The sequence below is a fragment of the Thalassophryne amazonica genome, chromosome 20, assembly GCF_902500255.1.
Source record: "Thalassophryne amazonica chromosome 20, fThaAma1.1, whole genome shotgun sequence".
Lineage (NCBI taxonomy): Eukaryota > Metazoa > Chordata > Actinopteri > Batrachoidiformes > Batrachoididae > Thalassophryne > Thalassophryne amazonica.
The window spans coordinates 52,010,592-52,027,743 of record NC_047122.1 but is presented as its reverse complement, the minus strand read 5'-3'; the positions used below and the strand labels follow the sequence as shown (position 1 = coordinate 52,027,743).

General features: G+C 42.0%; 1 protein-coding gene across 8 annotated transcripts in view; it reads right to left on the bottom strand.

Annotated features, from left to right (window-relative positions):
• The window catches only part of LOC117501561 (cytoplasmic dynein 1 intermediate chain 1), a 126,312-nt gene extending 112,516 nt beyond the window's left edge, over positions 1–13,796 (bottom strand). For 2 of the 8 annotated variants that reach the window (XM_034160460.1, XM_034160461.1), the window contains exons 1-5: positions 13,524–13,796; positions 11,411–11,544; positions 11,055–11,169; positions 6,123–6,212; positions 3,051–3,096 (exon numbers count right to left, since the gene is read on the bottom strand). In XM_034160460.1, the coding sequence (XP_034016351.1) occupies positions 3,051–3,096; positions 6,123–6,212; positions 11,055–11,169; positions 11,411–11,530 (371 nt within the window). In that variant the 5' untranslated portion in view covers positions 11,531–11,544; positions 13,524–13,796. The remainder of the gene's footprint in view (positions 1–3,050; positions 3,097–6,122; positions 6,213–11,054; positions 11,170–11,410; positions 11,545–13,523) is intronic. The other 6 variants (XM_034160467.1, XM_034160468.1, XM_034160462.1 and 3 more) reach the window with 5 other exon arrangements.
• Between the last annotated feature and the right edge of the window lie 3,356 nt (positions 13,797–17,152).

Here is a 17,152-nt window from a genome sequence, read left to right as displayed (position 1 = left end):
CCACGATGAAGAGGCACGGTCAGAGGAACTGTGAAATACTTGTGAGTCACTATTAATAATTTCTTACATGTCCAACCTCATAGGTTGATTGTTAAAATTAAATTCATTAGTTCTAAAAGCCATCATAATTATTTATAGGAAAACGTTCTATTTTTTTCTACTAAGGTTTGAACTTTGAGTGTTTACACAGAGGAGAAAAGTGAGAAAATGTTAATGCTTGTTTGAGAAAAGTGTATAATAGTATATATTATAATAGTAAAAAATAACGCTGACTACTTTGCGGATTTCGCCTATCGCGGGTTATTTTTAGAACGTAACTCCGCGATAAACGAGGGACCACTGTATATGATAAAATCGTTATCAAGTTGTTCACCAATGAATATGGCTTTTTACACCCTTCAGAAAACCATGCAACATTTATCATTTATAGGTATACGATAAAATTGTTATCAAGTTGTTTACCAACGAATATGGCTTTTTACACCCTTCAGAAAACCATACAACATTTATCATTTATAGGTATACGATAAAATTGTTATCAAGTTGTTCACCAACGAATATGGCTTTTTACACCCTTCAGAAAACCATACAACATTTATCATTTATAGGTATACGATAAAATTGTTATCAAGTTGTTCACCAATGAATATGGCTTTTTACACCCTTCAGAAAACCATACAACATTTATCATTTATAGGTATATGATAAAATTGTTATCAGGTTATTTACCAACGAATATGGCTTTTTACACCCTTTCAGAAACCATACAACATTTATCATTTATAGGTATATGATAAAATCGTTATCAAGTTGTTTACCAATGAATATGGCTTTTTACACCCTTTCAGAAACCATACAACATTTATCATTTATAGGTATATGATAAAATCGTTATCAAGTTGTTTACCAATGAATATGGCTTTTTACACCCTTTCAGAAACCATACAACATTTATCATTTATAGGTATATGATAAAATTGTTATCAAGTTGTTCACCAATGAATATGGCTTTTTACACCCTTCAGAAAACCATACAACATTTATCATTTATAGGTATATGATAAAATTGTTATCAAGTTGTTTACCAACGAATATGGCTTTTTACACCCTTTCAGAAACCATACAACATTTATCATTTATAGGTATATGATAAAATCGTTATCAAGTTGTTTACCAATGAATATGGCTTTTTACACCCTTTCAGAAACCATACAACATTTATCATTTATAGGTATATGATAAAATCGTTATCAAGTTGTTTACCAATGAATATGGCTTTTTACACCCTTCAGAAAACCATACAACATTTGTTATTTATAGGTACAGTATATGATAAAATCGTTATCAAGTTGTTTACCAATGAATATAGCTTTTTACACCCTTCAGAAAACCATACAACATTTATCATTTATAGGTATACGATAAAATCGTTATCAAGTTGTTTACCAATGAATATGGCTTTTTACACCCTTCAGAAAACCATACAACATTTATCATTTATAGGTATACGGTAAAATCATTATCAAGTTGTTTACCAATGAATATAGCTTTTTACACCCTTCAGAAAACCATACAACATTTATCATTTATAGGTATACGATAAAATCATTATCAAGTTGTTCACCAACGAATATGGCTTTTTACACCCTTCTCGGCCTCAGGGTGTATGGTTTTCTGAAGGGTGTATAAGCCATATTCGTTGGTGAACAACTTGATAACTGATAATATCGCGATCAATACATGTGGGAAATAATCACAAGATGTGAGAAAGAGTTCATGACGACATTATGAAATTAGAAGGTTCAGAACACAGAGGGGGGAGTGCGACGTCTCACATAATACAATCGTTAAACGAGGTTTGATTCCTAACAATGTCTTAATATGACTAGGGCTGTTAAAAAAGTGACCTTGTCCTATAAATGCAAATATTGCAGAATCCATCCCATAATATTTATCACTTATTGTAGAAGTAAAGAAACTTTTATTTCATTATAAGATCATTTGTGTCAGATACCAAAACAAACCCATGGACATGATTCACATCTAAACCCACAACCCAAGGGTCCATATCATATGAACGAAATCAAGTTAAAAATCAATATCTGTAAATCTCATTTGTTTTATGAGTCAGTATTAAAATGACCACATTTTTGCTCTTTTAGCAGCCTAAAAGCACACTGGAGTTGAAAGAAAATGAATCAATATTATCTCAAAGTGCAGGCTGTCAGCTTTTATTTTGAAATAACAAAAATAAATAAATCGCAGCAATATTAATATGTGCTCTGTTTTTTTAAATACAAGAATGATGTACAAAGTAATACTCAGAAATCAAACTGCAAATTTTTACTGTTTTTTAATTCAGTGACTGCCTGAAGTTTCAGACTCGTAGATGTTGCGAAGTTCTTGGTAACACTAAAAATTTTTCAAAATATGACTTCACACGAGGACGTATTTGGAAGCATCATAAGTCAACTTTATTTATGATGAGGAGTGGGGAAGGCTTGTTTAAGAGGGGCATAAAAACTGTCACATAAATTGATGTTGAAATCTACCGGCTGAGAGGACAACACTTCCAACCTCACTGTGTGTGTGTGGTTTTTTTTTTTTTGATAATACCTTTTAGGGCTGGTGAACGTGGCCATTAGACCTTCAACTTGTGCCAGGTAGCACTGTGAGAGAGTGGCAAGGCGTTTCTTTAGCCTGACAGAGTGGCTGTTTTACCGTAACAGGATGACAATTTAGGCAGCAGATTGTCAATTCGGTGAAGGTTGAAATGACTTCAGTGGCTCCACTCGAGCAAGGAGAAAAATTTAGGGCTGGTATTAAGCGCGACAGCGGGGTATCGGACACCTACAAGAGGAAAGGGGGGGCGAAGGAAGCGGAGGGGGCGAGTGGGGGGCACCATTTTCGTGTTAAAAATCTTGATGGGGCGAATTGCAAAGACTATTCTCGACACTGTTGGCGTCTCTCCGCGTTCACGTCTGGGTAAACTCAAGCTAAAGGTTGGGGGTGGGAGGAGAGGGGGGCAGGTTTGATGTGAAAATGCTTACCTTGCGCTTTGTGCTTGTGACTTGTTTTTAGAGAAACCTGACCTAAGAAGGGACACACATACACAGCCACAAATGGAGAAGCTCAAAATGGAATGCCGTTATTCGGGGTGGGTTTGGGGGGCGGGGGGTAGTGGGAGGGGAGCTCACCCCTTTGCAAAACATCCAATTGGAAAAGTCCCAAACTTACACAAGTCAAGGGACTGTTCTTCAGCCCCAATTCCACCCCTGGCCACACCAGAACAACGCCTCACTAATGACCCATGGGGGCGCCACTAACACGCCGATCGCTACAGTCAGCTGCCATCAGGTAGCAAATGGAAAGCATTTGATGACCACTTTGTTCTGAACTGCAGGTTTAATTAACCAAACCAGCAAGGAGTTGAGCTTAAAACACTGATGAGATGAATAAATGCTGCAGCACCTGGAGCGTGCACGATGCATGAGCTAGAAAAGCGCGGTGGAAAACTACACATTTCAGCATTCATGCCTAGAAATGTGTGACCCATTAAGAATCCTTTCTGAAAGTAAAGCAATAATCTGAATATACTGAAACAACTCTTTTTACATCCATAAGATTTCACAACTCAAGAGGGTTTTACAAAAAAGACTAAAGCTAAGTGGAGACTTACCTTAAAATCAATATAATCACTAGTCCTAGGGTGCACTAGTCCTAGTCCTAGTATTAAGCAGAGCATGTTGGAGTTGTTTTTACATTTATGGTAGGCTATATGTTGCACTAAAGTAGGTTAAGTAATGTTACAAAAGTGTGACAATTAAAAAAACATTAATTATGGTGAATTACCATTATTTGTTGATTTTCAATTCAACAGATTTATAAACAACAGTACAATTGGTACTGTAATGGTGTATGTCAACAGAAACATTACTGTATGTTTGATTTTTGTAAACTGAACAAAACTGGATATGGTTTGTTAGCGACGTGAAAGTATTATACGTATTTGTAAACGTTAAAATCAGTTTGGGTTGTAATATAGACCATCAAATAATATAAACAGGTTAAGACCAGTGGACCCTAGGACTAGTGGAGCCTAGGACCAGCTGACCCTCCCCACTCAATGCTAGCTATGAAACTCAACAACTTGTGCAGTGGTCATCAAAACTAGCCACATCACAAATGACAGATACCAACTGGTGGGCACAGCTAACCTAAAAGTCGGCTTTGATAATCGCTAGTCCACCAACTGCATTTTAACTGTGATAACACTAGGCCAAGTAGCCGCTAAAGCATTTAGCTGAAGCTACCACTAACCGCTAATTTTACTATATAAATTTAGCTTTGGCTTGGTTTTTGGGAGGAAGGGGGGAGCTCTATAACCCTTAAATCATTTCATATAACCAGGTTAGTCCTGTTGAAATCGAGATCTCTTTTGCAAGGGAGACCTGAGCAATTATAAAGTTTTCAATCCACCTAACCTGCATGTGTTTGGGAGGAAGCTGGAGCACACGGAGGGAACCCACGCAAACCCGGGAAGAACACGCAAACGCCACACAGAAAGGACACAGGTGGGAATCGATCCCATGACCTTCTTGCTGTGAGGCAACAGTGCCAACCACTAGACCTAAAAGAAACATTAATACATAAAAATACACACGGAGAATAATTGTAATAATTTTATTGTCACGTGTCCCGTATTGTAGTTATTCTGTTTGTAGCATGATTTTCCACATATGTTTATTATTATTATTATTTCTCCACGTTATCTGGCTATTCTCTCCTGTGGTAAATTTTCTCTGCCGCTTTCACCTTGACATCTCTTCCCTGTTCCTTTTATGTAGCTTACATAACTTCTCATTTCTGGGCTTCCATTTTCTTGTATCGCTGCACTTCCACATTTGATTGTTTGGTTGCCTTCATTAACAGCCGTTAGAGCTTTCTGTTGCTGCCAGATTGTTTAGATTTGTCCTGCTTTCTCACATAATATTCCTGGTATTTTTCTAGTGTTTCTGAGACTCTGTTACAGACCTTTGCTGCTGTTCTGAGTTCCTGATTTTTTTTGTCTGCCTTCTTGGATTTGTTCACTTAGTATGTGATTAATCATTGTGCACTGATTTATTGACTGTATTTTGGGCAACACTCTGCTGCTCCTATAGAAACACTGTTATCTGTTGGACTGATCACCTGTGTGCTGGAACTCTGCCTGTCTTCTGATCAAACCGGTGCCTGCTGTGTTACCTGTTTAAACTCATTCCTGCAGAACAATAATCCAGCTTTTATCTACCTTCCACAGTGGTTCTCTGCATTGGGGTCCTCTGCCTAGCCATTACATTAATGAATGCATTACTCTGGTTTGACCTCCTGCTCCTTCAGCTCCTTGAAGTGATAATTGTTGCCTTGTTGCAATGTGTCAGTTTTGGTTACTAGATGAGTGTATAAGCTCCACTAGGAATGGATGTGTATGATATTATTGACTGTTACACTTTATTCAAAAAAAGTTAGCTGATTTAAATTTTAATGGAACTAAATTTAGTGGAAGCTAACTGTTCTAATATCTACAAAGTTAGCTGAAATGCTAATCTGCTAAATATAATCTTAGCTTCACCAATTAGAGAAGCTAAGTTTTCACTAATTAGCTAATAGCTAATTAATTAGCTGTTAGCTGAACTGTGCCCACCACTGTAGAAACCACATTCAAAACCTAAGAAGACAACACAATGCCACCAACAGTGACACTCATCCTTACCTAAACCTGTTATCCCAATGATAAGAAGAGAAACAGAATGTCAAAAATAACAAATATGCCAACACCAAACATAGCCAAAAAAAAGTCTTCAAGTCATAGTCAGTGTTCGGCCAACATGCAGCGTACTGAGGTCTCTTCGGTACTGGTACCATACCAAGAATCAAACCTTTTCATTGGCATCCTTTCATGGGCGTATTTAGCATTTTTACAGAAATGCTTCACATGCTTTTGAGTCTGTTACAATTTCAAAAAGGTTTTTTTTTCCATTATGTAGTTATTTTAAATACTTGTAATACAGTTATCGTAGAGAAGGGGAGGCCCTGACACATGATAAAGACTTCCAACATTCAATTTTGCCGGATTTGAACTTACCTGCCTACTGCTCCCCCATCGCCCGAGTCTTGGCTCCCCGTCTCACTGGGCGTGCTCACTGATTTGCAAGGGGACACAGGGGTCGGCACTAAATCACCAAAATAACACATATCTAATTTTAAAGAGGGAAGAAAATACTTTTTCCAGGCATGACAATCAAGTGAAAAATGCTTATTGAAAGTTTCAATAAGAAAATGGGACAAAATGATGAAAAAGTAAAAGAGAATAAAGGGTTAATATGCAGTAAATAAAGAAGAGATCTGTCCTGAAGAACCAGAACCTTCCACTGAATTGGTACGGTAGAGTGATCACTCAGCTTTCTGGGTGCTCGCTGATCTATTGACTGACTCCTCACATATCCTCTATAAACAATATGAACTCTTGCCTTCAGGTAGGCGGTATAGAGTCCAGAAATTTAAGATGAACCATTTTTAAAAAGTCATTTGTGCAGATGGCTCCATGCACTGAAAAAAAAATGCTACTTTGGATCAACTTAAAAAAACTGATGTAATTTGTTACAGCTAATTTTTTTTAGTTTCTCACAATGTATATTTATCATTTTGTAAAGTGATTCCAGCAGATTGAAACTGGAAACCAAAATTTTCCATTAGACCAATGTACAAGTAAATAAGTACTTTGAATGAAGTGAACTGTGTTTCACTTTTTTCAGTGTGGTATTTATGGTAAGGGGAAATGTGCAATATGGGGGGGGGGGGGGGTTGTCTGTTATCATGTCCGTTGTTGTGTCATATTTATATTCATATTTATGAGGGGGTGTTTATATTGGATGGGGTTTTATTGTCTTTATAGATTTTAGTGTTTTATTGTGTTTAGATGTTGCCAATTGAAACTCATTTTTTTAAATGAATGAAGTTGTTTCAACTTAAGCTTGTAAGTTAGAGTTGATCTAACTTATAAGTGCTACAACCTAATTTATTTAGATGTTACTAATTCATTAAGTTGCTTGAACTTAAGTTAATAAATTAGATCAACTCTAACTTACAAACTTAAGTTCAAACAACTTAATTCATTTAGATGTTCCCAATGGAAACAACTGTTAGATCAAGTTAGATCAACTCTAACGTAAAAACCTAAGTTAAAACAACTTAATTTATTTAGATGTTCCCAATGGAAACAACTGTTAGATCAAGTTAGATCAACTCTAACTTAAAAACGTAAGTTCAAACAACTTAATTCATTTAGATGTTCCCAATGGAAACAACTGTTAGATCAAGTTAGATCAACTCTAACTTACTGTTATGTGTCGGACGCAGCTCGGAGAACCGACCAGCGTTTGAAGGACCCAGTATGAAATAAGCAGAGCACGGTACAAAGGCTAACTGAATTTAATACATAACAGTGATCATAATAATAATAAAGGTGCGGTCTGGCGTGGTGCGCTCCCAGCAGCGCTAATGGTCCGGAGCCAGAAGCTGTTTCGGACCCAAGGACCCCGCCGACACCCCCCAGGTGGCCGCAACAACCGAGTCTGTGAAAGAAGGAACCATTATGTGAGTCCACACTCTACACACAGAACACTTAAAGGTGTACAAACAGCAAACACTTCCTGGCTTGATTACTGATCAGCCTCCAACCTGCAGGCATGGAACATCTCGTTCACAATTCACCACAGCAGTGGAAGCTGATACATGACTAACATACAGCTCAATACAATAAGGTGTGAGGGACACCACATTTACTGACTGTATAACTGTTAGTCACAAAATCCAACGTACCTCAGGAAGTGTGCTGACGAGCGTGAGACCTCACCCTCTCCTCTTTCACAGACCGTGCATCAAACCTGGACATTCTCAGCGTCCGCTGCTGATGAGATGGCTCCCAAGACGACGATCTCACCCGTCTGGTCACAAGGTCGAGTCTCTGGCAAATGCACACTGTGCACTTCAGTCTTAAATGCCAACATACTCCAATCCCTCCAGATGCACCTCAGCTGTGAGTCCTGACGAGTCGCAGGTGATCAGGGTGAAGTCCTAACAGCCTCAGCAACACAGCCACTCAGTCCCAAATGCACGCCACCTGGGAGGAAACCAAATGACAAACAAACCGGCAGCCAGGCCCCCCCAGCCATACAACAGTACCCCACCCTCACGGGAAGCCTCCCGGCGACCACACACACCTGGCCCAGGAGAAACACCCCCCTCCAGGGACCATGGCTGGAAACCACGTCCGCGCTCGTCCTCCAACAGACTGCCCGAACTGGCTGCATATTTGCCCTTGGTTCTAACAGTCTTAGCACAGGTGTGGCCAGGAGTTCCTACACCTGTGCGGTCAGCCTTTAACCAAACGTGTGATTAGTCAAAAACAAAACAACCAAAACATCCCCCCCCCCTCCCCAGGGGACCGTCCCATCAAACCCCAGGGAAGGGGAGAAAGGAAAAACAACCCAAACCCAAGCCCACAAACAAAAATACTCAAACACCCCCCAGAGGACCGTTCCATCAAACCCCAGGGAAGGGGAGAAAAGAAAAACAACCCACATGTAAACACACAAACAAAAATGCCAAAAGACCCCCCCCCCTCCTCCCCCCCAAACGACACGCAGGGACCAACACCCCCCAGAGGGCCACCCGCCAGCTCCAGGAGTAATAACCACGGCCGAGGTCCCTCTGGGATCCACCGTCACCCACGGGGACTACCAGCGCCCCCCAGAGGACCACTCGTCAACCCCAGGAGACGCCTCCCCACACGACCAATGGACCCAGCCCCGGCCGCCCACGGCTAGATGGACCCAACGCCTTTTCCCCCCCAGAGGACACCACAGTCAAACCCTGAGGGTGGAAACTGGGGGAGGAAAAACAAAACAAAAACCCCCAAACCCCCCCCCCCCCTCCCTCCCGGGTGCAGAGGCCACCTGGGAAACGCCCAGCTCAACCTAACTGCACCCCTCCAGCAATGCCTACGGCACCCCCGGCTGGAGTCAGAGGAGAAGAGAGGGCATAACAAAAAACAGAGAAAGACAACCCAAATACCACCCCATCACCCCCCAGGGGACCGTTCCATCTAACCCCGGGGAGGGGGGAAACAAAAAGAAACAAAGAAAAAAAAAACAGACCAACACACAGTTATTTGGGTCCCCGTCTTTCCTTTTCTTTTTCTTTTTTTGTGTAGCAAAGGCTGCAGGATCACACCCCCAGACAAACAGTGGACAACAAAAAACAAAAACCCACTCAAAAACACCCACACAAAATGAACCAACACAAAACAAATCAGTGAGTTATACCGTCAAGCTCAACCACATGGAACACACCTGTTCCTACTCAAGAGCTTGACGGTACCGTGATTCAGGCACCACAAGGGGGAACCAGAGTGCTAAAAAATGAAAAACCCCCTTTGGTGACAAAAAACAAACGAGCTGCATCCTCGTGCGCAGCTGTGTGCAACAACCAAAATGTGCTCAACTAAATAACGCCGGAGCTGAAACAACAGACGCAGTAGTTACCTTTTATCCGGGGAAACGGGGCTACGACTGTAGCACAGGAAGCCCAGCGACCCGTGCTAACAGAGCTCCGCCGTGCGCGTGAACCCATTACAAACGCACTCTTGCAGCTCCCGTTTAAGCCTCTTATCCGGTCGGAGTGTGACGCGAAGCTGTCGCCAGTCACACTCCACCACGACCCACGGATAAGGCACAAACACAGGACACGGCTGCAAGAGAGCACAAATCAGTATCCAGTAATGGGTTCTCAAACACGCACCTTCCGGGCGGAGAGCCCCGCAACTGATCCGGATAACCACTGAACGTCTGCTGCCGCCTTCCCGGCGCGTTACCGTCTCTGCTACCGCTGGGTCCGTGATGTTGTTGCCAGAGACTACTGTTATGTGTCGGACGCAGCTCGGAGAACCGACCAGCGTTTGAAGGACCCAGTATGAAATAAGCAGAGCACGGTACAAAGGCTAACTGAATTTAATACATAACAGTGATCATAATAATAATAACAGGTGCGGTCTGGCGTGGTGCGCTCCCAGCAGCGCTAATGGTCCGGAGCCAGAAGCTGTTTCGGACCCAAGGACCCCGCCGACACCCCCCAGGTGGCCGCAACAACCGAGTCTGTGAAAGAAGGAACCATTATGTGAGTCCACACTCTACACACAGAACACTTAAAGGTGTACAAACAGCAAACACTTCCTGGCTTGATTACTGATCAGCCTCCAACCTGCAGGCATGGAACATCTCGTTCACAATTCACCACAGCAGTGGAAGCTGATACATGACTAACATACAGCTCAATACAATAAGGTGTGAGGGACACCACATTTACTGACTGTATAACTGTTAGTCACAAAATCCAACGTACCTCAGGAAGTGTGCTGACGAGCGTGAGACCTCACCCTCTCCTCTTTCACAGACCGTGCATCAAACCTGGACATTCTCAGCTTCCACTGCTGTGGTGATTTGTGAACGAGATGTTCCATGCCTGCAGGTTGGAAGCTGATCAGTAATCAAGCCAGGAAGTGTTTGCTGTTTGTACACCTTTAAGTGTTCTGTGTGTAGAGTGTGGACTCACATAATGGTTCCTTCTTTCACAGACTCGGTTGTTGCGGCCACCTGGGGGGTGTCGGCGGGGTCCTTGGGTCCGAAACAGCTTCTGGCTCCGGACCATTAGCGCTGCTGGGAGCGCACCACGCCAGACCGCACTTTTTATTATTATTATGGTCACTGTTATGTATTAAATTCAGTTAGCCTTTGTACCGTGCTCTGCTTATTTCATACTGGGTCCTTCAAACGCTGGTCGGTTCTCCGAGCTGCGTCCGACACATAACACTTACAAACTCAAGTTCAAACAACTTAATTCATTGAGATGTTACCAGTTGAAACAATTCAGTTAAGTTGGTTCAACTATTCTCTTTTTTCAGTGCATCATCACTGTGAGTACTGTACACTCATATTTTCGGGATACATTAGAGGTACCTAGTGGAGGCTCTGGTGAAATGCCAATGCTCTGCAGCAGGGCCTCGGTCTCCCTGCGCTTACGGTCCAAATCTGAATCCTCAGGGACCGCCTCCGCCTTCTGCTGGCTTTCTGTCTGGACAGCACAAAAAGTCAAATGTCAGATTTCCCCCGTCAAGATTTAAAGAACGGGTTCAAACATGCACAGTCTGAGCACCAACCTTCTGCACACACATAGATGTATGTATGTATGCATGACCAAACCCACTGTCAGACCTGTGTCATGAGGCCTGACAAAAAGCAATCAAACACACAAACAATCCAAAAAAAAGAAGTGTGTAATACAGAATGGATGCCAGATGTGTGACTTTACTCACTTTTCTCCTTACCTCTTTCTTCTTCCTCTCCTCCTCCTTTCTCTTTTTCTCTTCCCTGATCTGGGCCAGACGCTGCTTCTTGCGCTCCAGCTCTGCTTTTAGATCACTTTTGTCCGACATGTTCTGCTACAGAGCTGCAACAAACAGGATCCCGCAAAAAAAAAATCAGAGCTGTACAGCATCGAAAAACTAGTATTGGTTTCTTAACAAAAGCTTGCAGTATCCTCAGTTCCTCCAATCACAGCCACAAACGCTATATAACCTTTACAGTTGTCATGGATGCATTGGTGGCTTCCCTCACTTGTGTGCTTCTTGTGTCATCATTTTCTGACAAGTGGCTACGCCAACCAGACTTACCACACAGTACGATACTTTTCTGTGCATTAACACTTATTAACAGCAGGAATTTATATATATATATATATATATATATATATATATGAAAAATAAAAAAGTAAGAAATCACATGTACATAAGTATTCCCAGCTTCTGCTCAATACTTTGTTGATCCATCTTTACAGCCTCACGTCTTCTTGAATATGTTGCCACAAGCTTGGTGCATCTATCTTTGGACAGTTATGCCCATTCCTCTTTGCAGCACCTCTCAAGCTCCATCAGGTTGGATGGGGAGTGTTGGTGCTCAGCCATTTTCAGATCTCTCCAGAGATGTTCAATCAGATTCAGGTCTGGGCTCTGGCTGGGCCACTCAAGGACATTCACAGAGTTGTCCTGAAGCCACTCCTTTGATATCTTGGCTGTGTGCTTAGGGTCATTGTCCTGTTGAAAGATGAACTGTTGCCCCAGTCTGAGGTCAAGAGCACTCTGGATCAGGTTTTCATCCAGGATGTCTCTGTACATTGCTGCATTCCTCTTTCCCTCAATCCTGACTAGTCTCGCAGGTCCTGCTGCTAAAAAAAACATCCCCACAGCATGATGCTGCCACCACCATGTTTCACTGTAGGGATGGTGCCTGGTTTCCTCCAAACATGACACCTGACATCACACCAAAGAGTTCAAGCTTTGTCTCATCAGACCAGAGAATTTTGTTTCTCATGGTCTGAGAGTCCTTCAGGTGCCTTTTGGCAAACTCCAGCTGGACTGCCATGTGCCTTTTACTAAAGAGTGGCTTCCATCTGGCTACTCAACAATACAGGCCTGATTGGTGGATTGCTGCAGAGATGGTTCCTTCTGGAAGGTTCTCCACTCTCCACAGAGGAATGCTGGAGCTCTGACAGAATGAACACTGAGTTCTTGGTCACCTCCCTGACTAAGTACCTTCTCTAGGAAGAGTCCTGTTGGAGCTGAACTTCTTCCATTTACGGATGATGGAGTCCATTGGAATCTTGAAAGCAAGAAATGTTTCTGTACCCTTCCAAAGATTTGTGCCTGCAGATAATCCTGTCTCAGAGGTCTACAGACAATTCCTTTGACTTCATGCTTGGTTTGTGCTCTGACATGCACTGTCAACTGTGGGACCTTACATGTAGACAGGTGTGTGTCTTTCCAAATCATGTCCAATCAACTGAAATTACCTCAGGTGGACTCCAATTAAGCTGTAGAAACATCTCAACGATGATCAGTGGAAACAGGATGCACCTGAGCTCAATTTTAAACTTCATGGCAAAAGCTGTGAATAATGTGACTTGTTAGTTTTTTATTTTTAATAAATTGTCAAAAATCTAAAAATCACAAGAATTTTTTTCTCATTGTCATTATGGGGTGTTGTGTAGAGAATTAATTTTGAGGGAAGAAATTAACTGCATCCATTTTAAAATAAGGCTGTAACATAAAATGTGGAAAAAGCGAAGCGCTATGAATACTTTCTGGATGCACTGTTTTTGTACTATCTATTATTTTGGAAGACTTCTTTTTAATGTAATTTATATTATGATTTAGAGATCTGTTGTCATTGTGAGTTTAAAGGGCATAATTTTACAAATTTTAGTTAAAAAAAAATTATTGTCAAATTTGACATCACTTGAACATACATCAGCGTGTTTGAGGCCTTTCTCAAAATATATTCCAAGCATTATTTTTTTTCAGTACACAGATGGGAAAAACGGAAACAACATAGAAAATACCCAATAGATGTCATTTATATTTTCAGTCCTACCTTGTCCCCTCGCGGTGCTGATGATGTGTCACTGTGCAAAGATGCTGTCTCACTGTTGCTCCCCGAAAAAAAAAAAATCAATACATCTTCCACCTAAATCTCATTGATCAGAGGCGCCTTACTGATCAACGAACACGTCATCCGAACCTTTGCACGGTTCTATTGATAAAACTGGTTAAAACGGAGTATTTCAGACGATGATGACCCGAATAAAGCCCCAAACAGGTGCACTGCACGCCGACACATCCCTCAGCAACCAGGATGATGATAAGGAGGAGGAGGAAAGGAAAGGAAAGGAGAGGATAGGAGAGGAGAGGAAATCCCTCCTCCTCCAACGCTCATTGCTTCAGAACAACTTCTGCAACGTCGCCATCTGCTGGCCGCACGGAGAAATGCGTCATAGCTATTCAACTACATTTATTTCAAAGTATACGTTTACGTCACCAGCACACCATTATTCATTCATTCATTCCTGCCCACCCCGCCTCTTATTGTCTTTGCAACCGATTTGCAATTGGTTGCAAGTCGTATATAGAGAATCATCAAGTCCAAGCCTCAATCCGTCTGTCCATACTCATGAACAAGACCCTGAGATACTTGAACCCCTCCACTTGGGGCAATAACTGTCCCCTGATCCAAAGGGGGTCCACCCTTTTCTGACAGGACCATGGTCTCCGATTTGGAGGTGCTAATCCTCATCCCAGTCGCTCCACAATAGGCCTCAAACCTCCCTGGTGCAGATTGGAGGTTATTGTCTGATGAAGCCAACAGAACCAGATGTAATTCTAAAGACACCAAATTGGACACCCTCCAGTCCTTGACTGTGCTTTGAAATCCTGTCTGTGAAGATCACAAACAGGATTGGCAACAAGGGGCACCCCTGGAGTAGGCCAACACCCAACTTGACATGGGTTGATGAGATGCTGAGAATGTGGACACAGCTCCTACTTTGGTTGAGTGTGTGATGCAGTGATTTCGGTCCCCAATCCTTCCACACAGTTGTACACCTTTTCTAAGTCCACAAAACACACGTATAGTGGTTGGACAAACTCCCAAGACCCCTTTAATATCTACAGTCTGAGTCTACTCTCTCGCACCCTGGCACAGGCTGTTCCAGGGAGGCTGCGAAGTTATTATTATTAGTTATTATTTTTCAAGATTTTTACTTTAAAATTATTTATAATTTGAATATATTATGACTATATTATTATTCATTCCTTCATCCATTTTCTGCTGCTTATCCAAGTCTGACTCACAGTGGCAGCAGACCAAGAAACTCATCTGATAGTTCCCAATTCTTGGCCAAGTCTTCTAACTCTTCCCTGTGGGATCCAGAGGCATTCCCATGCCACCTGGGAAATATTATCCCTGCAGCATGTCCGGGGCCTCCTCCCAGTTGGATGTGCCTGGAGGACCAGGAGGGATCATCACCAGATACCTGAACTACCTCAGCTGACTCCTTTCGATGGGAAAAAGCAGCAGCTCTACTCAGTGTCCCTTCCTGATCGTCGAGCTTCTGACCCTGTCCAGGAGTGATAGCCGACAGAGGAATCTCATTTATGTCACTTGTATTATTATTATTATTATTATGATTATTATTATTGCTATCAATATTGCTTTTATTATTAGGGTCCGAGTAGGCAACGTCCTACGAGAACCCTATTGTAATTGCAGCTAGAGTACTAACGGGGACTAGAAAGGAGAGAGCATATCTCTCCCATATTGGCCTCTCTTCATTGGCTTCCTGTAATTCTAGAATAGAATTTAAAATTCTTCTTCTTACTTATAAGTTTTGAATATCAGGTCCCATCTATCTTAGGGACCTCATAGTACCATATCACCCTAATAGGCGCTTTCGCTCTCAGACTGCAGGCTTACTTGTAGTTCCTAGGGTTTGTTAAGAGTAGAATGGGAGGCAGAGCCTTCAGCTTTCAGGCTCCTCTCCTGTGGACCAGCTCCCATTCAGATCAGGGAGACAGACACCCTCTCTACTTTTAAGATTAGGTTTTAAAACTTTCCTTTTTGCTAAAGCTTATAGTTAGGGCTGGATCAGGTGACCCTGAACCATCCCTTAGTTATGCTGCTATAGACTTAGACTGCTGGGGGGTTCCCATGATAGCACTGAGTGTTTCTTTCTCTTTTTGCTCTGTATGCACCACTCTGCATTTAATCATTAGTGATTGATCTCTGCTCCCCTCCACAGCATGTCTTTTTCCTGGTTCTCTCCCTCAGCCCCAACCAGTCCCAGCAGAAGACTGCCCCTCCCTGAGCCTGGTTCTGCTGGAGGTTTCTTCCTGTTAAAAGGGAGTTTTTCCTTCCCACTGTCGCCAAGTGCTTGCTCACAGGGGGTCGTTTTGACCGTTGGGGTTTTTACATAATTATTGTATGGCCTTGCCTTACAATATAAAGCGCCTTGGGGCAACTGTTTGTTGTGATTTGGCGCTATATAAATAAAATTGATTGATTGATTGATTAATTGCGCTGTTTATTATTATTATTATTATTATTATTATTATTATTAGGGCCAGAGTAGGCAACATCCTACGAGGACCCTATTGTAATTGCGCTGTTTATTATTATTATTGTTATTATTATTTGTTATTATTATTATTATTATTATTATTATTATCACTCTTGAAATCGAAATTTCGGCGTCTTCCCATGCTCAAAAACTCACCAAACTTTCCAAAGTCGTCCGGCCGGATCCGAAATTCGATATTTTGGGGGCGTCGCACATGGTCGCAAAAAATCGCGAAATAGCGTCCCCTAGAAATTTTCAAAAACCCCTCCGCATTGGGCTTTTTTCGTTGTAGCCTCACGAAATTCGGTACACATATTTACCATGCCAGGACGCACGAAAAAGTCTCTTACTGTCATGGTGAAATATCGACAGGAAGTCAGCCATTTGATTTTAAGTTTAGATTTTGAGCAAATTTTTGCCATTTTTGGCCATTTCCACTACTTACATTTGAACGAACTCGTCCTAGGGATTTTATCCGATCGTCTTCAAATTTGGTCAAAATCATCACAACACAATGGTGATCAAAAGTTATCAAAAGATTCTAATTAAGTCAAAAGGCGTGGCTGCTAGGGGTCGTCAAACTTTGGCAAGCTTTTCGTAGATCCTTCAAACTTGCTGGACATGATGAGGGCTCCGCCCTCAACGTCTACATATCTTAAGTTCCCACCTGCTTAAGTTCCCATAGCGCCCCCCGGTGGTGGCGGGAAATGTCCTATTTTTACTTTAAGAGGTCCTGATGTCACATACTTAACCCAATCAACTTCATTCCACTTTTAAAACATGCAGAACAAATTGGTGAATATAGGCGATAAACGCCGTGAAGTTACGAGTAACGGTGTCCGTGTGGCGGCGTACCGAATATTGCCCATTCGCCATGAAATTACGTTCTTCCTTTTGACGGCTTTAATTTTGTCACATCATCATGAAAATTGATACACAGGTCGAGCACGACAACCTCTTACAAGTCATAGGGGCGTCACCCATGGGCGGGGCAAAATGCCTCAATAGCGCCCACTTGAAACTTTCAAAACCCCCTCCCCATAGGGGTTTTTTTGGAGTAGGGAGATGAAAATTGGTACATGTGTGACTTGCATAGATGTACAAAAAA